At 39.9% G+C, this 27,762-nt stretch overlaps 1 protein-coding gene across 1 annotated transcript; it reads left to right on the forward strand.

Moving 5' to 3' along the window:
- Positions 1-27,698, forward strand: CCDC158 (coiled-coil domain containing 158). The gene is made up of 20 exons (XM_086464390.1): positions 1-183; positions 579-688; positions 936-1,263; positions 1,606-1,679; positions 2,302-2,412; positions 3,575-3,689; positions 7,101-7,220; positions 8,729-8,926; positions 9,898-10,380; positions 11,140-11,329; positions 12,621-12,773; positions 13,036-13,148; positions 13,893-14,051; positions 15,766-15,858; positions 17,214-17,339; positions 19,375-19,498; positions 20,583-20,642; positions 23,686-23,895; positions 26,297-26,398; positions 27,622-27,698. Exons 1-20 carry the CDS (start codon positions 1-3, stop codon positions 27,696-27,698), a joined length of 3,129 nt encoding a protein of 1,042 aa, XP_086320516.1.
- The last annotated feature ends 64 nt before the right edge of the window (positions 27,699-27,762 follow it).

A 27,762-nucleotide genomic window follows, 5' to 3' on the forward strand; every position in this document is an offset into this window, starting at 1 on the left:
ATGGAAAACTCCACATCTTCTCGTACTGGTAGCAGTCCAGCCAATAGTGTCTTCTGTTCCAAATGTGAAATACGTACTGATCCTGAGGAAAAAACCATGCATGGTGCTGGCAAAGAACGCGTGGAAAACATTGTGGAAGAATACTCCCAGAAAGGTGGAGATGTGCGGAAGAGGCTGAATGAAGTGAGTTGCAAATTTGGGTCAGCTTCCTGAGTATAGATGAGCTTTTATTGTTTTTGTCACTGCTGAGTCTTTGGATGGTTTCGCCAGCGCTATTTTGAGCAGCCTCTTGGCTGCTGTAAACTGTACTTGGCTGGGATGATTCCCACGTGCCATTCGACAGACAGAGATAGGCAATGGGCAGTAACGTTGTTGGCACGATCCTTGTAACCGTGTTCCATGCATAGTCAGCTCACTGGAGCACAGTGTGACTAGCCAGTTATCAAAGAAATATTTGAAAACAAACAAACAAAAAGAATAAAACCCTGCAGACTCTTCATTCCCAGCCTCGTTTTTTTCGGTTATGTATTCAGTATTTTGCTTGGTTTAGCTTGATTGTTTCTTTTTTTCTCCTTTAGACCGCTGAGCTACATGAGCAACAGAAAATCAGTTTAAGACTGATCATTGCTGATTTGCAGACCAAACTGATGGAAGTGCAGTTGGAAAGAGATGCGCTTCGGGACTCCAGGTATGAAAGGCCAAGATAGATATATTTTGGAGACTGCACATATGGACTTTGTGAGGCACACCAGATCTCCTAAATGAGAAACTTGCCATCAGGAATGAGACTATGGCACCTTAGTTTAGAAAATGGCTTATTATGTAGTTGTAAAAAACAGCAGTTAATCAACATAGGTATTACACCTATTAGTCAGGATAAAAATCCATGTTGTGAATCCTACTTTCTAAGTTATTTCTTTGGTTTCCAAATTCAGAGAAAAGGAATCCCAGAGCCAAGAGAATGTAAAAATACAGCTAAAAAATACTATTCGAGAGCTGGAAGCTGCCAACCAGCTGCAGGGGGAGATGCTGAGGGAGGCTGACAGCCAAGCTGAGCATCTGAAAAAGGTGGTCCACAGCCACGAAGAAGTACTTCTGGGACTTCGTGGCATCCTAAAGGACTATGAAGACAGCACAGGCAAGAAACTCTGTGAGCGTGAAAATATTACTAGCCTATACATCCACAGCCTGAGCACAGCATTTGCTGACGTCCTGCGAGATTTAGATGCGGAGGTGTCATACCTCAAAGAAAAGGTTGTCCTGGTATGTGAAGAAAATTCTACTTTTCCTTCCAGCACTCTGTGTTCTGTTTTTTTTAGAAAATATATTTGAAAACCCCATGAGCTCCCGTGTAAACTGGCCTAAGGGAATGGTTGTGGCATAAAGAGGTACAAATGCTACTTTGCAGTTAAGAGGGCAGCTGCTGGTATGCCAGCCTTTTGCACTGGCCCCAATTTAAGATTGGATTTATTGCTGGAATTTTACCTGTGTTGTGCATGTTTTCACAGTGCGTGGTGGAAGGAAAAGGAAGGAAATTACACTTTGGTAACTACTGTTTAGACTGTAATTTCTTTCGGGTTTGGCATTGTTACCTTTTTACAACAGGTGGAAGAGCTTGAGTCACTGAAAAAAGATTCACAGACCCAAAACCAACTTCTGCTTCAACAACATCAAAATAGGTACCTGTTCTTCATTTATTTATTCATAAAACATAAGTAGACCGTTTTTTTCACATGTTCCACAGATAGTTCTTTTATTATGATGATGATATTGAGGGGAGAGGAGAGGCTGGGGTCAGCAAGCGATGTTTTTGAGGACTTAATAATTGTTCCATTCCAGGTGTTTATTTGCTCTTGACTTTCTGCTGCTTTTTTCTTCCACGCTGAGAATTTTCCAATTTAATCACTGCCTCAAAAAAAAACTTGTTTGGAGGAATCTGTACACCTTATTTTTGTAAGTGTGATTGGTCACTTCATCTAGAATTTGTTGGCACACTAGTTTCACTATTAAAATAAAAGATTGAAAGTAATCACTTTGGTGGTTACATCAGCTTTTTCTTACTGATTTCACTAAGAGCTGCTCCTGGTTCAAGAAGTCCTAATTTCCCCAGCTGTCCACCTGAATTATACCGTAACCTGTTCAAAACAAAAGGGTCAATATCTCGATATGTAATATTTCATTCACAATAGAATATCAAAATGATTACATTTCTGTCTGCTGAAAAATAGCATTACGTCTTCAGCAGAGAAGTTTCTATTTGCCAAGACTAAAATTATAACCAGTGTTTTCTTTTTGAAACAGGATTGAGCAGCTAGTAAGTGAGCATGAACAGGAGGTGGCAGCACTGACTGTCCAAGCAAACAGTGCAGGCAGCTATGCAAATAGTATCCAGAGCCAGATGGAGATCATTCAGTATGTTTCTTGGTTATAGTATAGAAAATGTTAAGAGTAGCTTTAATTTGAGAGAAAGCTTATGCTGCTAGTATATTCTTCTGTCCGCTCTTTGTTTCTTAGTGTCTTCGTTTAAAGAGTTAAGCAGTTCTTGCATAAACAATGGAATGGAGAAAAAAGGGAAAAATAGAAACCCCCATGAAACCATGCTGTACAGAGGACAGGCAAAACAGCCATGCATTAGGGAGACTCTGAGAATTGGGAGATTCGGGCTGGTTCTCTTCTCGGACTGCTGCGGTTCAGAAGAGTAGTAAGGCCAGCAAAGTCAGTGGAAGTTCAAACTGGCTTGAGCCATCAGCTCTGTTCTTGGCACCAGATTTCGGAATGATGAATCTCTGTTATCTGAGTTGTGAACAGTTTCTGCAGAGTGCATGGCAGAAGTTAAGGGGCAAAAGAGTCTGTAAGATGAGAGATGTGGCTGAGTGCAGTTGTAGGTGGCTGAATTGCACCATGATCTTTGCCTTCTAAATGTTCGATGGATTCGGATACAAAATTAATTTCCAGCAGCATTATCAGTTGAAACACGAACAAGAATAGGTAAACAGTTGTGCTGCTTGCATATATGTACAAATAGTAATGGATGGTAATTTTGAAGAAAGGGTAATTTTCATTTGGGGTAAATAACTAGGTTGGTACTGTTGACTGTAGTAACAATTGAGTAAGAACAAAAAGATGCTAATTCTCACCAGCCACTTGCTGACTCAGGAGTCAGTGTGTCAGTTAGAAAAATGAGCACATGCCACGCAGTGTTGCGAACTTAAGATGAGATTTAAATATCAGTATGCACTAATGTCTGACTTGTGTAGTTGAGACTGAGTAGCTGATAGCTCAATGCGTCTCAGTTCTGCTTGTAGAATAGTTGAGACTGCATTTGAAAGCAGACTTAGCTTTCTTAGAACTTGCTTGAGAATAAATGAGTTACCATCAGGAATAAAAGCTTCAAGATTTCAGTTTATGTAGTTTTATGTGAGATAGCTATCACAGAGCAAATCTAACCAGAAAGGTGTAATTTTGATGTGATCCCATTGTGAATGATAATCGTACTTCAAAGCAGTAAGATACAATGTTTCACGCTTTCATGGTTCTTACAGTGTCTAATTTCTCCACCTAAAACTTTTCTTAGAGATCAAGGAAGAAATCAAAATTCAGTGCACGCCCATCAAGTTAGTCACCTGGAATCTACGGTTTCTCAGCTGCGTTCTGAATTACAAGAAGCTGGGAGGGTGTATGGAGACAAGGTGTGTATGAATTGGTGTGTTAGCGTTAGTGCCAATGAAACTGGATATATGGATATCTGAGATGTTCCAGATACATAAGGAAAGTCTTTTGATAAGGGATTCCTTCAGAAAAACTGTCTGGACAGTAAAATAAATTACATCATCCTTAACTCTTTTTGTTTGTATTATTTTTAAGAACAAGTTATCTTTCTCTAACACAGAATAGCTTTGCAAGACTTACAGAGCACGAAATAGTTTTGCCAAATGTACTTTTGTCCAGTGTGTTGAGAGCATACCATAAATGATGCCTTCTGGAAATACATGAAATGTTTCTGCACTACAGACATTACTTGCACGTGCAGGACAGGAATGTTGTTTCACCATACAACTGGAGACTGTATCAGCAAAAAACAGGCAGTGAGAATAGCTTCTTATTTAAGTTGTACTGCTCAGAAGAATTCTTTGGTAACTTTGTGTTGGTAAGTGCAAGGATGGGAGAACATAAAGGTTCCAGCAGCACTTGAGAAGCATTCAGGTGCCCAGAGATGCCTCCTTGTGAGTTAAGAATCTTTAACGTTCAGTGAAATCCAAAGGTTTTTTCTCAGCAGAATATAATATAGGCAAAAAAAAAAGAGAGGCTGGCTAGCACCTATGTATTCAAACCATTTCTTAATTCTATTAGAAAACATTAGTCATGACAAACTTTTTAAACCAAGTTTCTCCACGAAGACCAACGTTTTTCCAGGCAGTACAGCAGGGAATCACTGCAGACAAATGAAGAGAACTTCTTACAGTCCCACTGCAGAATCTCCATTGTGTCACTAATGGCAGCATTTCATATCTCATTTCCATATCATGTCCGCTGCATCTTTCACTTATTTCACTGCTTTGGATTCCAGTTTTATAAACAATTTGAGTATCTTTAAATTCTTTCATACTTTTGGTGAAAGATGTCATGTTTTCCTTAGAAAATGACCTGAAAAGAGTTGCTTTGCACTCCCTTTAAAAATTAGTGGAGCTGACCCATGCAGAAATGCTTGATGGATCCAAATCCAGCTTGGATGGCAAGTCGTAAGGATTTAGGCATCCTTCTCCTACATACTGTTGGAAAGGGAAAGTTCAGGTCACAGAAGCGCGATCAAGTTTGGCAGAGCTGGTAGTCTCTGATCCAAAAAGGTCTGAGGATGGAATGGCAGGGATGTGCGGGTCACGCCTGTGGCGCCGTGCTGTACGTGTCTTGCCCTATAAAGCGGGGCAGGAAGGACACTGAGGTTTATCATTTCTGTAGGTTTCCACTTCTGTCAATTCAATTGATTCACGAGTATCAAAACTCACGTTAGTTGGTTCCAAAAGTGACTTTTCACAGCACCATGGCTGAACTATGGGGATGTGTAAATTCATCTCCATTACTGTATTTCATCCTCAAGGAAGAGTATAGTGTAGGGTATGCTTTTCATCTTAGGTCTATTTACCTGAATTCTTTTGATTTAGATGGTGCAGTGCACAGCATAAGGTTGTATTACATATATAGCTGTAACTGTAGTGTATATTCCTTAGGCATGTTCCCTTTCATAATATTGACCTTGTAACAGATGTAAGACTGGAAGCTGGGAATCAATTTAAGGCTATTTCTCACAGTCTACCAACTCCAGAAAATGTTGGGGGTTTATGTCTGTAAAAGAATATTCTACTTGGTCCAATAAAAATTGCTTTTGACTAGGAGGTGTAATACACTGAATTGCTACGGTAGACTTTAGTGAGAGATGAGTTGATAGCTGGAGGTCATTTGATCTCAGGCTGCTATGTGGCCTCATTCCTGGGAGGGTGTGAGAGAGAATCTAAATAAAGCTTTTACAACTGTATGTCTCTCGTTTACAGCAAGCATTTCTCTGCAACTTCTCTGGTAGGAAAACACATTAGCAACTAAAATGTAGGTGAAAACTAAAGCCAGGGTAAGCTGTTGATACTAGATAGTTTCAGCAATGAGAAAACCATCTGCTTAACGTAGTGGCTATAAATGTAAATACCTAAGTGTTCTGTTTGGATATGCCTATGTCAATATCTTTATTAAAAAGTGTTGTAGGCTGGTGCATCATCTCATACACTGCCAGAAGTTGCATCCTTTCAGGGAAAGTGACTACCGCTTGGAGCAAAACATGTTTGTATAATGCATTCACAGTGAAGGAATATACCTCCCTGCCTTAGCTACATAAAACCTGCTGTTAGGCTTAGGTGCGTCTGAGGAACTTCACTGTATCATTAAACGCAAAGGGAATATGGCTGAATGTACGCTTGGGACCAAATTCTCCCTAAATTAACTTGTACAGGAGAGGGCCTGTGTGAGGACACCTCTTTCTGTCCCTGTCTGTGACAGCCCTGTTGCTGATGTAGTACACAAGTCAGTGAGCTCCGTAGAGGGTGTACTCCAGGCCTACATTTTCTGTGGAAATACGGAGTGGTTGTGTCAGGAGAATTTCATAGAGAAGTAGTCTAGGATTTACTGAGATTTATCCTTCTGATGAAAGGCTACACAAGATGAGAAACCCTTTTCAAAAAAAGACCTCAGGCAATTACAGGAAGAAAGGGCCCTGGTAATGTCCTTGTGCTGCTTAGGCATTGGAGCACTAGGAGGCATTGGAGCACTAGGACGGGAAGATTACTGATTTTATCCAATTTTGGGGAAGAAAAACTTCGTAAGATCTTCAGAAGTTTTCTTGGCAACATCCTCTCATATCATGCTCATGTTCCCAGCCCCCGTTTGGTGAAGGGCATGAGGTTTTGGGACTAGCCCTGCATAAATGGTCCATTACTAATTGAAAAGAATTACATCATCCTTATAGTCAGATGCATGAAAGAAGGGATGGGGGGCAGAAGAGGAAGGGAAAAGATCATTGCTTTTATCACAAGCTGAAGAAACATTTTCAAGGAAGTGGAAAGGAAATGCCCAGATTTTGGTGTTAGCCAAAAGATAGGTTGCAGATCCTAAAGTGTTTGTTAGAAGAGCACTGTAGGAGATTTTGTGCATTTTCTCATCGAATGATTCCATATAAATTGTGTTTTACTTACATTTGTGTTGACTTTTCTAACTAGTAGTACTGCAAATTAAGCAAGGAGCTTGAACTTTTTGGTGAAAGTGGATCTTTTCCCATTCCATTCAATGTTTATGGTGTAGGTAAGGAATTTTTGAAGAGCTGTGGATCAGGGTGGAAGCCAATTCATTCTTGGGAACCTTAGTTAACTCTGCAATTAAATTGAGCTTAATCATTAAAAGAAGACCACACAATTCTGAGTACACGTAGGGAGTAACTCTGCTGAGCCAAAAGATGACACTTGGACTTCTTTTGAGTAGAACTTAGAAGAAAATGGGAGGAAATCCAATGTACTATTTAAAATAAAATACATTAAGATAATGACTATTTGTCTTTATTCTAGGTTGATGATCTTGAGAAGCAGTTGCACTTAGCTCATTCTGAGATAGCAGAAGCTCGGACAGAACAGTATCAACGCAGCCAAGAATCTGGAAATCTGCATGACCAGATTCATCAATTGTTGGTAAAAACAAGTGATAGTATCACATAGTAGATAAAATCTTGCTTTCTAGAAGCCTTTCTGGTGTTCAGATTTTCACATTGCTCGTTTCCGCAATGTAGCACCCCCTTATAATTAAGTTTGATGATTATTTTTTACTAGAAATTTGAATTAGCTCTGAAGAAAGTTTCCCAAAGGCCTTTTCCATTAGCAATGCAGGACGTTCAGAGTTAAGATAAACTTTGTCATAAATTCCAAGTCCTTGAATCTTATGCAAATCATATTAAAGATGCTAAGCCACCTTCACTTTAAGCTCACAGTTCAGAACCCTCTGTTAAGGAGCCTTGGTCCCTCAACACATACTTTGCAAGACATCTGGGATTTTCCCAACAGCACTGAACATTCCTTTATAACTGAGAATATTCACAAATTGAACATACAGTATAAGAAAACTTTGCCACATAGGATTGGTTTCATCACAGCTGGCTTCATGTAGTATAATTAGCCTTGCTTTTCTTCTTACATAAGATTATTCCTTACTGACTGAATTTTGGGATATTAGTTTGTGTGGTTTCGTTAGCTTGGTTTGCCCAGTTAATGTCATGGTGCTTCTAAAGAAGATGTTGATATTATTTCATTTTATGTGGCGTTCTCCTATTCAAGAATATGTTAGTGTAAATCTTTTCCTACAGATTGTACATAGCTATAGAGAAGACTGGAGCCAGAATAATCATTGCATAATGGAAGGTTAGGAATCTAATGTTAGGATTCCTTTTGTTTCTGTGTCTTCAGCTCATGTTTTCATTCTGCCATTCTCTAAGCTTCCTACTTAGTTCTCTACCTCAGCTTTAACAATATGCAGATAGTTTATAATAGCCAAAGTTATGATTAGCAGAAGTGCCTATTGATAATTCAGTTTGGTCTGAATTTTAAATTCGTATTTTTGAAATTAGTAGCTCTGAAATGTGTATGTCAGTATTTTAAATATTATTTACATTTAAAATTACCATTTATAATTTCAATTATGTACTATTAGGATTATGTCTGAGGTGGAAAAGATTTAAGCTGTGGAGAACTTGTGACAAATGACTGCACGGAATGAAACAAGCAATGAACTGTTCTTACAAGTGGTAAAGATGGGTGTTTGTCAAGGGCAGCCTCCCTTGACATGTTATGTCGTGCTTCATTGTTTTTCCTTTGATGTTGACACAATATAACCTTTTTCCGTTTCGTAGCTTATACTGATTTTGGGGATAGATACAAATCACATGAAAGACTTCAGCGTTGAGGTCTTACGTGCTTCCACGTAATTATAGCAGCAGTATATATAGTTGAGGGTTCCTGCTTTGTTGCAAGGAAACATGTAGGAGGTGTCAGACTAGTTTAGCCAATATTCCTGTCTTCTGCTAGATTAATGCAGTAGTCCCTATTAAGACATGTGATCGTGTAATTGAATGTTGCTAATGTTAAGAGAAAGAGCAAAAAAGTCCTAAATGTGATTCAAGGAAGGAGATGTCTTGAATTTCTTGTAGGCGGAACTTCATAAAAAAGAGATAGAACTACGTCTAGAAAAAGAGCAGAACAAGCGATTTTGGGATCGGAACACAGACAATGGCATCACTATTGACCATCTAAGGAGAGAACTAGACAGCAAAAATGTGCAGTTGCAGCACCTGGAAAACACAGTGAAGGAAACGAGGGCTGAATGTCACAGGCAAACGGAGCGCCAGGTTGGTGAGCAACTTGATTTTGGCTGTAAATCTCCAAAACAACATTCTGTAAAGTTCCAGAAAGTTTGATGCTGCCAGATGTGACAAACAAACTATTGAAGGTAGTAATTTTGGTAGGGAGCACCTCTGTAAGAATAATTAGTAAATTAAAGGCCTTCATAATGCCTTACTTCACTTGGTGCTTAATGAAACCATAATGAAGTTTGTGTTTACAACCCTAAGCTGAACGCAACGCTGTGTCAGAAAGAGTTGCTTCTGACAAAGTAGATTCCTAGCCACTGACTGGTAGTACATTCCCCTTTCTTCAAGACTTCAGCCCCTCAAAAATGAGCTGTAATGAGGTAACCCACTTTGCCTTATGAGTAAAGATCAGATAATTCCTTTATTTTCTAGCAAACCATAGGCTTGTGCTACCTCACACATCGCTCTACATTTTCTCAATCCATTATTTTTCCTTTAAAATCCTTCCACGAGAAGTTCATTCTTTTCTTCTGTTGGTATTTTGTACTATTAGCAGTTCCTGAGTCACTGTACTTTGTACTTTAGATGGTGCACATTGCTGCTTGCAGGAATAAAGTCAGTAATAAATTATTCATGTACATACTTTTTTTTTCCAAGTTGCAGTGTGGTCAGTCAAGTTTTAACACTTCAGCTTCTTTAGCCTCAACTGCTTTAAATCTTATACTAGTGTTGCTGGTTGATTCTTTTTTTCGTTCACATCAGTTTAATATTTCTCATTTTCTGTGATCAAAAAACCCGATATTCTAATCAATACTTCATTTATTAAAACGGAGAAAGAGGAAAGAAAACCAGAAGAATCACAGTCATTGTAGACCAGATCATGCTGACCTAATTTTCCTGTAAAACTTGGGTGTTTAATATGAACTATAGAAAACCATGAATGTGACAGGAAATTCTAATGGTAGAAATAAACATTTCTCTTGGTTGATCCTTATATTGCTGTTACTCAGATGGCTGCAGCTAAAGAAAAAAATGAAAGCATTGGGAGAATCTCCTCTTTGACTGTCCAGCTAGAGTCAACCAAGGAAACACTCCGTAAAGTTAAAGAAGATCTTAGAGCCAAAGAGGTCGATTTGGAGACTGCTGAGAAAACAGTGTCAAACCTGACGGCCTGTCTGCAGGAGAAAGGGAGAGCCCTTGAGGTCACCAGTAAGGAAATCAAGAAGCTACATTCACAACTTGGCAGCAGAATGCAGGAGCTCCAGCATCTAAAGAATGAAGAGGACCATTTACACAGTGTGCAGTCAGAGTGTGAAACACTGAAACTGCAGGTGTTAGAGAAGGAAAGGATTATTGAGATTTTCCAAAAGCAAGTTGATAACATGACCCAGATTGTGGGCCAGCACAGTCGAACTGCTGGAGCAATGGAAGTTGAGAAATCTCAGTTTATAAAAGAAATAAATGGCTGGAAACTCAAAGTAGAAGAACTTAAGGTGTGCAATGATGCTGTATTTATGTCTGTGTAAGACAGTAAATGTTTTCTGGTTTTATATTTGGGTCTTAATGTGGTAATAATGGAGTTTTAAAGCAGGTCAGACAATGCACCTTGAATCCTTACAGCACTAAAAGAGTTAGTGGGCAGAGAAGAATAATAATATCACATTACCACCAAAAATGAGTAATTCACTAGTGAAAAGCAGTTGCCAAAAGGCTTGTGAAAGCTTGATATAACATGCTGTCCTCTGTGATACAGTTGTCCACACCAGTAGCAGAACCAGAAATACAAAGTGTTACTGAGAAACAACAGACAGTGAGCACTCAGACTTCCAAACGGAGGGCACTGTTTATAACTGGTTATTTTTCAGGCGAGAATTACAGGTTATGGTAGTCTTATGCAGGTCAGCATCAGAAAAGATTCACTCCAGATAGGGAATTTCACCCTCTTCTGTGAGAAGACAGTTGAGCATTAGGAGTAAATATGGAGGTACTGCTACAAGAGGATGGAAATAGTTTTCATATCGCAGACCCGGTAAGGTTAAACATGCTCTAAAGCCGTCAGATCAGATTCTGTTGTACCCTTTTTGCCTGGATTAGCAGAAGTAGTTTGTCTGGTTTACTCTGTTCTTTTTCTTTCCCCAAACTGTTCTCTGACAACTGAGATTTAAGGTAATGATGGTGTCTGTGCATCTTTGTGGTTATTTTATATAGTTACATATGTTACACATGGTTACTATTGTTTTTTATGTAAGTAGATTGCAAAGGATGAGAAAGAAGCCAGAATACATGAAATGGAGGCCAGACTGAGTGAGCTGGAACGGGAAAAGGTTAAACTGGTTAACACATGCACTGAGAGGCTCCATGCACTTAATGATATGAAACTGGAAAAAGACCAGCTAATGAACGAACTCCAAGCCAGTCGGAGTGAGCTAGCTGGCCTGACAGGTAGGGACTCTCAGCTCCGATAGCTGCTAAATTGGGCTGATGTTAAAAATAAAAGAGCAGCTCACTTGCTGAATCCAAATATGGCTGCTGGGACAGCAGAAGGTTCCCTGCCAGCATGGGATGGTCAGATTGCTTCAGAGAGCTATGTCATGGTTTGGGATTGTGGCACAGAACGGTGGGAATACAATCTTTATGGCAGGCTCTCACTACCCTGAGCAGAAACACTTAGAATGACCTGACTGGAGACCAAAGAAGCAGATCTAGTAAATCACAGAATAGAAGCTTGAGCACTTTTTCCTGAGCATTATTTAAGAGCACTAGTGGATCCCATTAACCATCTATGATCATATTACAGTGGAACTTTGTTCCTGTTTTGTTGTAGTTTTGCTACAATGTTATTTAAAAGCTTTTGTTCTAGCTCCGATGTTTTCACAACTAATGTGTGGGGAAGCTGATCAAGATAGTATTTAAAAAAAAAAATAAAATTAGGGGCTGGACCCAAGGCAACCAGCAAAATTCAGGGAGATCCGCTGTTGAAATGTGCACTGCAGCCAGCCAGATGATCCTGCTCACATGCTTTGCTCTCTGCACACCCCTGTACTCATAAAGTACTCACTGCTAACATTTATTTCTTCACAACTCAGATATACTTCTAAACTCTCTGAGTTTTGTCAGAATTAAACAAACGCTGTGATTTTAGGTGGAAGGCCTGCCTTAGGTTTGCATAGCACCATCAGGGTGAATGAGCTTTGCGGGAGGCTGACGGGAGTGAATGAGCACAGGGGAATGAGGGCCAAGCTGTTGGTAGAGCCTGAGCGCGCAGCTGGCTGACTTGTAGTGGTGTGGGTGACCTAAGAGGAAACAGAGCTGGGAAGCGGAGTTGCGGGGGAACGCTTGAGAAATTAGATCAGTTCAGACTTAAGTCTGATTATAAGTGTGGCTGGAGAGAAGGAGGACCAGGGCAAAATGCTGCCTCTTGCTAATACCCTTAACTTCCACCATGTGCAGTTGGTTCTAGCAGCAGGAGCTCAGATTGGTATCACTTTCCTGAACTGTTGGTCTGGCGAGCAACCAAAGGACACATTTGTTTCTGAAACAAGCTTTTGTTGACATGCGGGACAGTGAACTGCTGGTTGTGCATTTCTTAGCAGTGGATGTTATATGCTTTATGCCTTAGCTGTCTGCTAACTAATACGCCTTTAAAGAGAGTAGGTGACAGATCAGTAATCTTAGTCTAGAAGAATGATAATTTTTTGTCACTGTAATGTCAATCTTTACTTGCTCTCATCAGAGGAATTTGAAGATTTGAAGAGGAATTATCAGAATAAAATTGAGGAGACGGAAAATACTGCAAACAGACTGAAAATGCAGTTGAGATCTGCCCAAGTGGAACTGGGACAGACCAGGACTGCTCTAAAGACTATGGAGAGGTCTGATGGCAATGGTAATTATGGATTAAACTTCCCCAAAATCACACACATTTGTCTTTTTAACAAGAGTATTTTTGTAAATATTGATCCCTCAATAGATGCTATAACAATATTCCAGATATTTTGTGAAATAAATAAACAATATAAGTGACTATGGAATCCTGGTTCAATTTACTTATTCTGCTGTATTGCCAATAACTGACTTCCAGGTCTTTTGTCAGAACTCGGGGCACATAATCAGTGTTGTTCATTGAAAATTAACCCTGTCTTTTACAGCCATGAAAGTTGCAGTGGGCATGCAGAAGCAGATCACAGCCAAGAGAGGACAAATAGATGCATTACAGAGCAAGATTAAGTTCTTGGAAGAGGCAATGACAAATGCAGCTAAGGTCACAAGAGCTCCGTGTAAAAGTATTGAACTGTATTTGGAGAAATTTTTCTTTGGAGAAATGCATGGCCAAAAGCACAGTTGGCTCAAGAAGGACCAAAGAGAATTTTACTTGATGTCATGGGCAACTTCCCTGGCCTCCTGCTAGCATGTATCAGGGAATATCCCCACCATATAAATTAGCCTTCTGCGTAGACACAGCTTTTAATTTATATTTGTTCTCTGTGAAAGAACAGTGCCAGTTTCAATGAGAATCAGGCCCTTACATATCGTTCTTTTTTAAAATACCAACTAATGCATTCTGTATCAGTCTGAATTTGACCCACAGTGATTCCCATCTTTGTTTTCTGAGATGGTTCGTTGTAGTTCTGTTTGTAAACTCTTACGTCAGGATCTCTCTAGCGTAATAAGGTCTTTCTAGCATTTTCTGTGGCAAATTTTTCAGTTACCAATAGCTGGAGTTTACTGAATGATCATTCATATCTGTTAGCTATAACCTGTCCTTCTTTACTGGCTTTGGATCCTGTGGATCTAAAATCCGAGATGTTGTTTCGTCAGGACCAGTCCAATTGTACTTTTCTTTGTAAGACCTATCTTCTTGTTGCAAAACCTCATCTTTCTGCAAGATGCAATAGCTAAGCTTCAGATCTTTCCAAGAGAAAATAATGTGCAGAAAACAAATATGTGTAATGTAGGTAGTTACAAATTTTTGACTTGTACTTTGTTGTCCTCATCTTAAATTCAGGAGAAGCATCACCTCAGAGAAGAAAATAGTAAACTAAGTAAAAAATTGAGGTATATTACAGCAGAAAATACCAAGATTGTTGTCGAACTGGAGATCCTAAGATCACAAGACAAACGTCTGAAAGAAAAAATACCTAAGATGGAGACAGCCCTTGATAAGGTAATTTAAGGTAGCTTTCAGTTCAGTGAGACTTCTGGGTGGTTTCCTCGACAGTTACTTGGGAAGAGAAAATGTCTGGCCTCTTACCTAGGTTGTATTTAGTATGTCCTATTCACACGTACTGTGAGATACTTAACCTGAGGAGATACCTATAGTTAAGGCTATCTGCTGGTTTTTTAATGGTAAAAGGCTCCTGTTTTTAGTAAGAGAATTCTTGATTTACTCCTTACTAGCTCAGGGAAATACAATCTGCAGGGAATTTAAAGCAGATTGACCTTCCAGGCAATAGATTGACTGTCCAGACCTTCCACTGGCTCTTGGCATGACTCCTATCTCTGGTGAGAGACACTGTTACTCAATATAACAGGGGCTCCACTGGAATCGAGTGTTGGCACACACTGACTCAACACACTTGTCCTTGCTCAGCCCTTTCTGGGGCCTTGGTCTGTCCCTCAGGGTGAGGGAAGTTTTTAAGAGCATCATGTTGTTTCATTTGCCTTTTTTAGTTGAGGTTTCTGGTGCTGACATACCTGACTCTTAAGGCTAGGTTCTACATTTTGGTCTGACTGACACGTACATCCCAGGTGCCCTACAGGTAAGCTGCTGCTCTCCAGGAAGCGTCCCTTTCAGCTGCTCAGGATTCTAGCTTTTCAGGATGTAAACTACCATGTAAGGTGTCGTTCTCAAATGCTTTGTTACTTTAAAAAAATGATAAATTAAGTAATTGATACTTCCTCCCGAGCATGGCATTTCTAACTTTCAATGCTCGACCCTGGAAACTTAACTGTCTTTGTAGTACCTATCATTGTGCACAGTACTAGCCAACTGACAGCAAAGCTGGGACAGAGTGGAGGCAGGTGCTCACTGAAAACCAGCATATATGATACACTGGGTAAGAGTTCTTAGAAATTAGTAAAGGTTGTACTGTGTTGTCTGACAGGATGCTAGTATGTACCACTGCAGAGCATCCATTGCATAAACATCATAAAGTGGAACTGGCCACCTTGCTCGTCATTAATGATTCAGAGTTAAACGTTCAAAAAGCTGCTGCCTGTAACACTACATCCACAGTGCCTCAGGGAGCCTGCCCACGCCTTGGTGGCAGTCATGAAGAAGCACAGAAAGAAAGAGAGGTTTTATTGTGAACCCGAAGAGGGAACTCTGCTGGAGTGATAAAAGCAGTCTGGTTCATGAAGATAACTCTCTCTTTTTGTGATTTGGCTTAGAGCTTCTTCTCTTCTTTTTTCTACCCTGATAAGCATTCAGTGAAAAATAGCCACATTATTAGATCTTCTCATGCCTTTGCAGAGTAAATGTTTAAAGAAGAAAGAGTATATAGCAACAAAGACAGGTCAACAAAGTTATCAGCCATCCATTTTAAAACCTTGAGTATCATTTTGCCTCATTAGCACAGTTGAATTTTCTAATCCCAGAGGCGTAGGTCTAGGACTGTCCCTGACAGGATTAGCCCCTTCTGTGATATGGTGTACATGTTATGGCTACTAGGATCATATAACCGGTCTGTTGCTTTTGTAAGCCTATCCAGAAAGGCAGCTGGTCATACTCTGCAGTATTTGTATACCGATAGCAGTGGGGAACTACAGCATATGTATGTGTACCTTGTTGGTTTTTTTATCAGAAAGAAGACAGGAAAGCGTGTAATCCACAGAAAATCAGCAACATTGATTTGTGCCTCTTCTGTCCTCTCTTACAGGCGTCCATGCAGTTTGCAGAATGTCAGTGCATAATCCAGTGTCAGGAACAAGAAGCTATGCGCTTCCGGCTGCAGCATACTTTAGACGTGAAAGTACGTACGTTACTGAGAAGCATGGGTGTAAAGTTAGATGCATTTACTTTGTGTCCTGTTTATTGCAAAGTACTCGTAAAAACCTTGTGCTCTGAAACCTTGTTTTACATGGACTGCCTCGTTGCTGCACAAGTCATGTCCGTAATTTCAGTTACTTTGAAGTGCTATTTACCGTAAGGGCAACAAAAAGATGAAATGGCTACAGGACTGTTGGACCATATGCTGCAGCTGCTAAGCTTTCGTTTCAGTGACACTTCAGTGTTTTCTTGCTGCCCTAGGCAAATAAAAGCTAGAAATGTTCATGGCATTGTTATGAAAAATGAATTAGAGAGACAGGGTCTGTAGGGATGCCTTTTGCTAGTGTAGCTGTTTTCTGAGAGAGAAAGCACTAACAAGCTTTTGGACACCCACATCCTTCTTCAGGCCTGAGATTAAACCAGCAGCCTTAAATCTATGTACGGGCTGGAAACAAGGGCTCTGAGTTTAATTTGATTATGCTAATTAGCTAGGCAGCACAAAAAAAAGCATTTTTAAGAAGCAAAGAGAGATATTAGCAAGGGGTAAGGAAATACGGTCATGAGGTATCTAGGGCAGAAAAAGGAAGACATGTAATTGAAATCTGCCGAGCTATATAGCGTTAGTGAAAGATAAGGTATAGGGAAAACTGTGCAGTAATGAAAGCCAGTATCTCTGTTACAGAGCCTGGAATTTTGATTGCTCGGTGGATTTAGTCCAATCTCCGTATTTACTAATGAGTTTAATGGAGAATGTTACTTACCTTTGCCTTCTTTATAATCCTAGACTGTTAAGGCTGCAATGAAACTATTGCTATAAATGAATGATACACTTGGAGCAGTAATTCTATCATAGGAAATTATTGTTACTTTTAGTGACTCACACCAGGTGCCAGTTTTGAGTGAGAAATGAAATGTTATATTCAAAATACAGATCTACATAAGCAATACAAAAAGTACTTCATACGAACAATGGTCAAGGTGGGGCATCTCATATTCCAACAGAAGTAATTCTCACCCAAGTGTGGAAAAAAAGGTACAGAACTGCGGGACAGTTTAATTTTGTGTTGGCCCCGCGATGTCCTCTACTTGAATGGTTCCAGAGCCTATGTTAAAGTTCTGAAAATAAATGAAACTGCTGCTCTTGCACCCAGTTCAGTCGCTAAAAGTCTTATGTCTGAGCACACCTAAGTAATACTAGGAAGTGTTTTGAGAATTGAGCGCTGCATATTACAGAAGCTTTGACTAAAAGAGGTGCCCTCTTAGAGGGCCTGCTGTCTGTACCTGTTCATTCTGCTCAGCTATACTTGCGTATTCTGCCTGGGTGATGTTTTTCCACAGGAGCTGCAGGGCCCAGGCTACTCAGCAGCTTCTGCTTCAGGCAAGCTGCGGCGCATGGTGCCTCTTTCTCACCTGCAATCTGCTGTCGTGCCACGTTCCCTGAACTTGGCCAGCTGTGCCCCTCATGTGAGTACCTGCCTCAGAATGGGAAGCTGCATGGGAAACGGGGAGGTTCCAAACAGTGAAAATAACATGGAATTTCTCATGGGAGAGCATCTGGTAGGAGTGTCAGAGTGAATTCTTAACAGCAAAGATTAAACTATTTTCTGTATCTTCTCATACGTCACAGCCTTTCAGATTTTCTTTTTTTTCCATTTTTGAAATATATGTAAAAACCAAGCGGACAGTAAAAAATTCTGCAGATGGACATAGGAGTTTGTCTTACATCTTTCACCATTAACACTTAAAAACTATTAAAATTGCAGGGACTGATCTGTAAGCAGTTTGGCTTTCACTTTTTTTTTTTTTTCCCCATAGTATTTTACTTGCTGTAAATCACATTTGGCAGTGAAATAGACTTGTACTTAGTTCCTGATAAATTTCATCATCTGATCGACCTGTAGTAGCATTTAATACTTAAATCTTTCTCCAAGCTGGCCTTCACTGATTTTGACCAATTTTATCCTAAAAGGCACATCATTGTCCTTCCTTCCTTTCGTTTTTGTACATCTACATTTAGATTTAAATTAGATGCTAATGTTCTTCTAATTTTTCATTACAGAAAACATCAAGTCAAATCTCATGGAGAAAAAAAATCTTTTGGTATTTTCTGTATAGATTTTGTATAATTCTCCAAAAGAGACCTGATGTATCTCCCACAGAAATTCGTAGAGGTCTTTTCATTAATTTTTACCTCAAAATCTGTGGGAGGCTACAAGTTAGTGCAGATACTTTTCAGTAACATTTTCTGTTTTACTTTGTGATGTGGTGACAAACATTTACATGAAGGAACAAAGGGTAGTTAATTCTGTGAAATCCCTGCAGCATCAGGCACTCCCATTCTCTTTTCTTTAAGTCAATCCATTTATACTTCTGAGGATAAAGAAGGAAAAAGGACCAATTTTTCATGTAGTACCATGGTGAGGACCTAACAGCATGTAGGAGAACTTGATTCAAGGTCTGCTTGAATCTTCTTGGTCCCTGCATGATTAGTTATTGTACAAAGTGAAGCAGCTCCAGCACTTGAGACAGAGACCCTACCTGGTCGATAGCCTGGTTTCTTAGCCGGAATGTGGGAAAGAAGGATTTGGTTTGACTCAATATCACATTGACCCATTATGAAGCTGTGGATTTGTTTTCCGTATAAGCTCTTCTGAAACTAATGTGTTCCCATTGGAAATGACTTTTTTTTTTTTTTTTCCAATGAAAACGTGTTAGCAAAATGTTTCTAGCCAGTTCTGTCCACAGATGAAGCGTAAGCCGGTGGGAGCATTGCTCTAGCATGTGAAGTGCTGAGTAGTCTGAAAAATCCAGTTCTTCACAAAAAGGAAGCATTCTTTGAACCAGGCCTTTGCCTCAAGTCCTGATCAGTAAAATGAGAATAATGTTGCACTTCATCTCAGAGTATGGCTGTGAAAATAAAGTGGTTTATATTTGCAGACAGCTCAGCTGTTACAGAAATGAGTGCCTAGAAAACACCCTGATATACTAGTATTTCTGTCTTCAGAGCTGTGTTTATGTGCTGTACAGTCACAGCTGGGATCACAGGTTAAAAAGGAGAAAACAGAGCTGTCACATAAGCAAAGATTATTGGTTCTCAGTACTGAAAAAGGTAATGGTTGTATTGGGTAGGGGAAGCATTCATGACTAAAGGCTTATTTTAATGTTTTTGCCCTTGAAACAGTAGTCGTAGCCTTTTTACAACATTTATTCAAATCACAGATGTTAGCTGTGTTCTCCCTCCATCATACTTAGTTGCTTTACCCATTTCTGTCACATGCTTTCCAGATAAGAGTGTATTCAGAGAGTATTTTGACAGTCTGGAAGTTACCATGATCTAGCCTCCAACACTTCTTAACTAAAATTACAAAAAATCCACCTTGTTTCTAACTGGTAAGACAGAGTAGAGGGGGGAAAACATGTGAGTTTGGATGAGTATAGGTAAGAATCGGAAAAGAGAGTGCCTTGATAAATACTTTGTAACGGAATTGTGTTAATTCAGGTGCCTTCCAAGCCAGGCATTTTGCAGGAAGAACCATTGCAGGATCTGAAGAGAATTCTTCAAGAATTAACAAGCTCAGATAATGACATTCCCTCTGTGGATCTTGGCAAGGATGACAGCCGTGGTGGGAGAAAATCGCCTTTAGCAACCGTGAGGAATACAGCGTAAGAGTAATATACCGTTATTTCTGTTGTGTGCCCTCTAAAACTGGGATCTGGCTATTTACGTGCTTCAGGAGCAGTATAGGGTGCCTTTTTGCAAGAAGGTTGGGTTTACGAGTAAGCTTATGATAATCTAAAAGCTTTCAAAGCTTCTGTTGTTTGCCAGGTTCCTCAGATGCTTGAGGTGGTAGGGAAATACAAGGTGACTACACCATTCGCCTTTATTACTTGCTTTTTGGCGTTTCTGCTTTTATTTTCACTTAGAACTCCTTTCTTCTTTTTCTGCCTTACATAAATATCCCTTCTCATATTAGTGAAGCGGGAAATTATTTTATTACCAAACAAATGAAATTGAAAAATCAGTACAGCACAGATTCTGATGTTTCTAATCCAGAACATAAGGATACTTCATGAAGGAAAATATAATTCCTGAACTTTGATTAGGATCAAATTTATTTAAACCATGACGCTTCCCCCATAATACATACTGGTGGAACAAAATCACATCAGTCCCTATATCCTATGTATTCTGTGTTTTTCTACTTTTCCCAGATATTTTTACTGAACAAAAGTTATGCCTGTTATCAACATGCAAATTTATGACAGCTAAAATATAGGAGCTACTGTTTCACAACCAGAAAAAGGATTCGTGCACAGAAGTTGGTCTGTCTGATTTTTTAAGTACTAATGTACTACCCCTTCCTACCTTGCCTTTGGCTATCATAGATGGAGTCAATGATCAACAGTGTCCTTTGCCAGCCTGTACTACGTGATTATTGCCTGTATTCTCTGTTTATGGTGGCAGTGGGAGAAACTGTTCTTTTCTACATATGGTTGCAAGTTTTTACGGTTCAGACCGTGTGGATTTTCGGGCGAGAATTTTTCTCCCTTGCAGCAGTGTTCTCTTGCAAAGTTGAAATAAGGTTGGGAGTAATCCTACACCTAATCATCCCTCAACACACAAAGCTGTCTGTCAAAGTACTTGACTGTCTCAGTGCTGTTGGTTGTGCTAGTTCTGGTGTTGTCTGTCTACATCCTTCTACATAGAGATGGTGCAAGTAGAGGATGCGCTGCGGTCTTCAGCTTACGATCAGATCCTTGCAAGAGGTGAGAAAGCACCTTTCTGAAAAGGTCACAGACAACACAGATACAGGTGTTGATCGAGTGAATACAGTAGGACAATACAGACAGTATTTCAAGAAATAAAGAGAGTTGTACAAAATGGATTTAAAAATTGGGAAGAAAATAATTGTTTATCTTCTAATAAGGACTAGGAGTTCCTTGTATGTCAAAATTCTGAGGTAGCTCAATGAAGTCGTGATGTCTAAGAGTCATTGACCGGGCTTATGTCCTTCATCTCCAAAGCTTGTGTTTCTACGTGTCACAGAATTGGTGTTAAACAAGTGAGGGCACTCATCGCCTTGGCATTTTCTGTAAAGAGAAATGTGGTAATGACATCCCCAGGGCATTGTTGAAGTCCATAGGAGTTAATGAATTTCCTTTTAAATAGATACTTTATTAATTAAATAGAGGACCTTTACCAAAAGATACACAAGTGGTATATGGAAAGCTGGAACAAGATGCTTCTAGGCAGCTTCAGCAGAGCTAAGATTTTGTTGATTATCTCCTATGAAAACTGAGATGAATCTCAGGTGGATTTTTTTCTTTTGTTCCCAGTACCTTAGTTAAAAGCTGGGCTGTATCCAAAGTTACCGTATCAGAATATAAGGTCCCAAGTGCCGTTTGCTATAAAATCTTACTTGATTTTTCTTTTTTTTTTTTTTTTTGTTTATTCCAAAGCTGAGGTTGCCCCAAAAAGCCTAAGGCAAGAAGGTTTTGTATGATAAAGAAAGATAGCAGTTTGCATGCTTGAGCATGCTTAGCTGGGGGAGTTGTGTAGCTACAGATGGAACACTAGAGCTGCTGGTGGAAATAGAGCATTTCTACAAAAGGTCAACATTAAATTCAAGATTTTACTTCTCTGGAACACTTCCAAGTGTGTCTCAGTGCTCGTACTTAAAATGAGTCTAGCTGTTTTATGGAAATTAATCAATGATCCATTTCCATTCTCTCATCAAATACCACTGTACTCTAAGAAGCCTGAGAAAAGACATAGGTCCAAACCTGAGGAAGGCAAGAATTTGTGTTACGGTAGTCATCTGATGCTATTGGGTGAAATACAGGCATAAATCACCTCATAACTGGAAGCTGGTCTGAAGCAGATAAATAGAAGCACTGTTGTGTGAGTAACCAGAGGGAAGATTGCAGTGGCATCAGGTGTCTGAAGCAGAAGTTTATGGTCTTTTTTCCATGGTCATGACTACCCAGTATTCATAAGCAATCTAGTCCTTTATTTCCCTAAAATATCCGTTATGTCAGTAGTCTGAATTCACTCCAACTCTAATAGACTTTTTTAGTGAACTCGTGTGACAATTTTACGATGCCTTTTCTTTACTATTAGAATATGGCTGCTATTGCACTCTGCTTAAAAAACAAGCTTATTTTCTAAACATGTGAAATGTAGGAATTCTGCTGGCGTGGCTTTTGCTGTGATGTTGACAGTGATAGGTTTTTCCACGCAGGGAGATTGCAGCTAGAGACTGCGCTACTGAAAGCATCGTGGAAAAGGATACTTTTGAATGGTGAGAAGTGCTTTCACTTAGCTGAGTAACCTGCTTCTTAAGGGACTCATTTGAGATTCAGTTTCTAAGGCTTTTTTAATACAGCATCGGTCCTGAGCTTGTTTGTAGTGTTTTATTCATAATGCTAAAAGCTTCCTGGGAATTACAGAACAGAGCTGTGATGTTACTTTCATCCCTCTAAGAAAGAGCTCTGGAAGTTATTTACATTGTTTGCTTTTAATTTAAATGTATAAGATCTGGAGATGACATATGAGAGCTTCACATTCTCACTGTTGAGGCTCGCTAGCATTACTGAAACTTAGCATAATACGTCCAGAATGCAAGTTTTGCCATCGTTTTGCTTGCAGGGATCCTTCATGCTTACATACTGCTGATCTTCAGTCCCAAGACATTACCCTGCCCTTTACATCCCTTGGTAAGTTTTCACTGGCCACATTTGAGGATGAATGTGCTGTAAGACTGGAACATCACAGAGTATTACAACAAATACAGTCCAAATACAGTATATTTTCTTAGGTATATTCACTCAAATACTTCTTAGCAGGTGCTGTTCCAAAGTCTCTATTGCACTTACTGCAAAATCAGTGTCATTATGCAAACCAGCTCCATGGAGGTTGATACCAGCACAGCTAAAATGAGTATCTTCCATGGTAGTTATTCATGATAGCGATAGTCTTGTGAAATTAACGTGGGTCATATTGCCAAATTTTGGTGCCTAAATTCACGCTCTTGAATTCTGTATTCAGATGTCTAAATATGGATGTGTTTTTGAGACGAATCAGGTCATTGCAAATTCCATTGATTTCCTTCCAAGTACTGGGTGGTCAGTACCTTTTAAAATGCGGTGATGTGAATTTAGTAACCTAAACAGAGATATAAAGATACGGCTTTGAGCATCAGGGTTTGAAGATACCAGTCTTAGCTACCTTCTGTTTTCTTGCCCATAGATTATCCTTTCTGTGAATTTTCTATGAAAATTGCTGGCAGACGCTGATGCATTTAATTGTTCTTTATTAGTATTTAAGCCACTGTGCTTCAGAGATAAGCTAGAACTCCTCTGTTTGTCCTGAGGACTAACTATTATGGATCCTCTTTTTGTATTCCTCAATATTAAAGAAAATCTCCTGGATAGTTACTGTCAGCCTTCTAACATACCTACTGCAACGTCCAGTGATTTTTCCTAGGTTCCAAAATAGCTGCAAGTAGCGTTTTTTTACATAGAAGACTTGAGAAATAATTGAATGAGAGGAGTTTGTTAGAAATCCTCCAAATTTTTTTAAAGATGTCACAGGAGGGGTGTTAGGAGTAAGGAAATTGGTTATGGGAAGAAAAAGAGAATTGTAGTCTCCTGGTGCCTTGGCTACTAATTAGGAATGGAAAGGATGAAAGAGGGCAGTGAAGGGAACCCAGCCCTGTAACTGTTAAAACGAGAGGTAACATCAGAGCTGGGATGCGGGCTTCTCTTCAGGTGTGTGCTTATGGCTCTTTGCTTCCGTATCTCCGAGGAGGTGCATCCATCTCCTCAGCAGCTCCTCACTATACATCGTCTCCCAAGAAGGTCTCTCAGGAGGAGAGATACAGAGCAAGGTCTCCAGTACACTTGCTGTTAACTGCTCCACCCGATGACCTGGCGGCTGGCCCCAGCACCTCACCAGAGCACAGGCTGGCTGCAGGGAAGGTTGGCTCTCCAGAGGGTGCAGCCACAGGCCCCCAGATAAGTAAGTCCAGTCCCATTTACTGACCCAAAGAGCTTGGCTGGGTCTCTTTCCAGCCGGTACAGTGAGTGAATTACAAACTGTAGGCTAAATTCAGCTATCTGATTCTGTAGAAAGCAGTGGAGTCCCGCCATCATTCACTGATACAGTCTTCTACAGTTAACGATTGTGGTACCTGCACTTCACACTGCGTTATTCTTTATGTCCCTCTGTAATACGTCGCTCACAGAATCCATTCATGTTGCTGAACGCAAACACCAGCGATTCCCAAAGGTACAGGGCTGACACGGGACGGGTCTTCCTTTGTGGTTCCAGCAAGTGCAATTGCAGTATGCACATTTATGAAACATAATTTACTGATGGTCCTTTTTAAAGCACTGCTTTAGCAGTTCTGACCCCACTTACATCAGTGACCTGTTCTTGCTTAGTCAGACTGCCTTTGCCCTGTCCCTGTTCTGTTCAAGTAGAAGGTTTTTTCTGTGATCAATGGATTGTGAGTAAAATGCAGCAGCTAATTAATGTTTTATACAAAGAGAACAGAAGATAAATTCCGTACACTACTAAATTTAAGAACGGATAAATTGCTTTATTCAGGTAAATAGACCGCAGGGATGCTTAACATCAATATTTGCAGTAACAGGCAACACAGTCGCCTAATGTTAATATTTGTAATAGTTGTTGTGGTTCCTGTAACACATTCAGAAAAGTTCTGGGGTTTACTGAAAATAATAATGTAAGGCTGTGTCTGTGTGGATCTTAAGTGATAAAAATAAGCTTTCCTGCATCACAGAACACGTGTACTGCTCTATTAATTACTTGCTAGCAAGCCAGGCTGTCAGGATCGCTTTGTTACACTTAAGTGGCAGAAAGACCCCAAAATGAGTAGATACAATGTGAAAAACAGGTAAGCAGCTAAATTTTCAAATAATACTTAGCAAATACCATTTTAAAACATAACATTTCTCTATTTTGCAAGCTCTGAAAACATCATTTCTCTTTGAGGGCACACGAGCACTGCAGGTAGGGGTGTGACAGAGATGCTGTGCACCTAGCTCTTTCTGGTACAGGTAAAAATCTAACCATAGCCTCTCAAGTGGGAATTTTTTTGGTAATTTCAAGCTAACTTCAGCATGTCTTTGTTGTGTTGTTATTTTATTGACTCAGACGTCTCCTCAGTCACTTTTAGAAACATCAGGACCTTCTCTTTATGCAGAGCGGTACCGAAACAGCTGGGCTGAGCAGTCATCCTGAGCAGAACATTAACATTGTTGCCCATTTTGCTTCCCCGAGCCGTCTGGCTGCGCAAAGATGAAGTGCATATTGGTCAGCTAATCTGTATTTTTAATGTGTGCTGAACCAAGAAGCGCCTGTTGGTAAGCAGAGCGCAATGTGCGGGGCGTTTCCCCACCAGAGCGCTGAATTGGCTGTGTGAGGGAGTACGTGCAGACGGCCGTACCTGTAGAGCAGCACACCCCGTCCCCGCAGTGAGCCTCGGTCCTGGATGGCGCCTGCTTTAGGAAACCACGGGCTTTGTGGGGTGGGTATCTCTGCAGTTGGGCATAAACCCCAGCTTGTTTCTGTGTAGACCACAGGAGGTCTAGCAGATCACAACTGTAACCTTCAGTCAACGCCCGTCATTGCTCAGTTCAGAGAGAAAGATAAGTGGCAGCAGTCTTTTTTTGTGTTCTGTTTTTTTCCTTTTGTTTGTTAGTCTGGTCAGCCAGTTACATCCATCTCTGGCGCTTTTTTTTTTTTTTTTTTTTTTTTTTTTTGCCTCTTTTTATTTGAGAATTGATGACTGTAGCAAAAATGCAACAGTCCAAGTTCTGGTCAGAAGAGGCTCCAGGGTGGGAGGCTGCAGTTGTTCATAAAGTCCTGGCATGGTCGTGTCAGTCTGTGGATGTTAGCGCTTGGTCTGACAGGCCCAATGCCTATTGAATTCTGCACTGATCCGGATCTTCAAAAACTTGGGATTTCTGGTGTTTAGTCCTGGCTTTAGTAAGCTACATGTTTCTGTACCTTAGTTTTCCGTCTGTAAAATGCGAGTGACATTACTGCTTTCCTTTGCACAACCCTTGCAGTTTTACTGGCAAAGAGGGACTGAGAAGTTGTGGGCATAAATACTATTTTAATAACACAAAGCACTTTTTCTCCGTTCTCCAAATGGGGAACTTTATAGGCAAAATAGAAATGTGGTGGTATTTTCACTTCAACAGAAATACTGCTAAGTATAAACTTCTCTTAATGACCTTGTCTTCTTACTCATTTTCTTTGTTGCTGGAAGTTTTATGCTTTGGAATTTTATTTTCTAAGAACTTTACTTTAGATGGATTGTTTAAATAGTTTATAATGAGCTTTTTTTTTTTTTTTAATCTGTGATATCAACAAATAATTTTTCCAGTAGCTTCTCAGCCCATGGAAGCTAGTGAGAATACACCTAGGAGGCTGCAGAACAATTTGGAAAGCCTACAAAACCTGGTGGAATCCTTACAGATAAAAAACCAAGGTACCAGAATTGCCATTTTTTATTTAAATAAAATATTCCTATTTTATTTAAAATACCCACACTCTCCAGAAACTGTTCTTGTTACCTGCCAAAGCACTACCTTTGTTTTTTGCCTGAGGTCAGTTTAGATGTGCCTGTTTTACAAGCAGTACCCACTTCGATGTTATCCTGCTCCTAGGAGAATAATTAGATTAACTCCACAATGCACTGTTGCTCAGCCCCTTAACTCTAATAAGCTTCAAGATCCTTAACATTTCAAACATGGCAGCTGGTCAGGGGTGCCCTCGTGTGCTGTCACATCCAATTAAATGAAATTTTTAACAAGCTGATGACTCTTTTCATGGAAACAGAAAGATACTCTGACAGTAGTAGACCAAAACCATTGTTTCCCAGCAGTGGCCTCAGAAGCATATCCTTTCCTCCTCAGCTTCTTTGTAGATCCAAGATGACCACAGTGACAATGGAGAACTTCTCAGGTTCTCTTCTTGCTCCCTTTGAAGTCACTAGTAAAATGCTGGTGAACTCTTGTGGTGGCAGGACACCAAGTGGGATGGAATTTCTTTTCTCTGCACTTTTTATATTGCACATTCCAGTTGCTTCCCCTTTGCCCCTTTAAGCCTTGCTGCACAGATTTGGGAAATTATTATTTCCCTATGTCATACAGTGCACACATGTCAGGGACAAACAAGTGACCTGATTTAGGTGAAACTAAGCAAAATATATAAAGTATAAGGTAAGTGTTCTCATTTTTATTCTTTGCCATCCATTATCTTCAGTTTGCCTGTTTCCTATATCCACATGAAAAGATACATTCAGATCTGTAATGTATCAAGAGTTACTATATAAAAGGAGGGGGGGAAGCCTTTTATATACACAGTAAGTAAACTTGTTTCCACGAGCGTTGGACCAAAGGTATTAATTTCACACCATCCCATAAGAGGGATTCTGAAAGCAACAGCATTTCGCCACTACTCCAGCATTTGGTGCTTTGGCTTCACAAAGCAGATGAGGTTTATAAAAAGCCTGTTTATAACTAGGTTTATCTTTTCTGTTAAGGCCCTGCATACAGAGAATTGCAAACTAAAGTTGCATTTGTAAGGGCTTGATAAGTACAGTGTAGCGTGCGGGAGGATATTACAAAGCTTCAGGTGTCTGCACCTGAGGCCTCAATCATTTTAACGTAAGGTGGTGTTCAGATAATCCGTTCTTGCTGCTATTTTCAGCCATGTCATCAATGATCAGAACTCAGGAAATGAAGACAGAGAAAGAAAAGGAAAAGAAGAAAAAGCTGTCAAAGTGAAGACACCGTATAGATTAGTGATTGCTTTCACGTATGTACATTGTGTTTAAAATATGTTATATTT

This window comes from Leptosomus discolor, chromosome 4 (assembly GCF_034619465.1).
Source record: "Leptosomus discolor isolate bLepDis1 chromosome 4, bLepDis1.hap2, whole genome shotgun sequence".
Lineage (NCBI taxonomy): Eukaryota > Metazoa > Chordata > Aves > Leptosomiformes > Leptosomidae > Leptosomus > Leptosomus discolor.

Bases quoted from the DNA above. Each gene is read 5' to 3' on its own strand.
- CCDC158 (XM_086464390.1), top strand. From the start codon at position 1: ATGGAAAACTCCACATCTTCTCGTACTGGTAGCAGTCCAGCCAATAGT. The intron at 8,927-9,897 runs GTTGGTGAGCAA...GCTGTTACTCAG, and splicing joins ACAGGCAAACGGAGCGCCAG to ATGGCTGCAGCTAAAGAAAA. The intron at 12,774-13,035 runs GTAATTATGGAT...TGTCTTTTACAG, and splicing joins GGAGAGGTCTGATGGCAATG to CCATGAAAGTTGCAGTGGGC.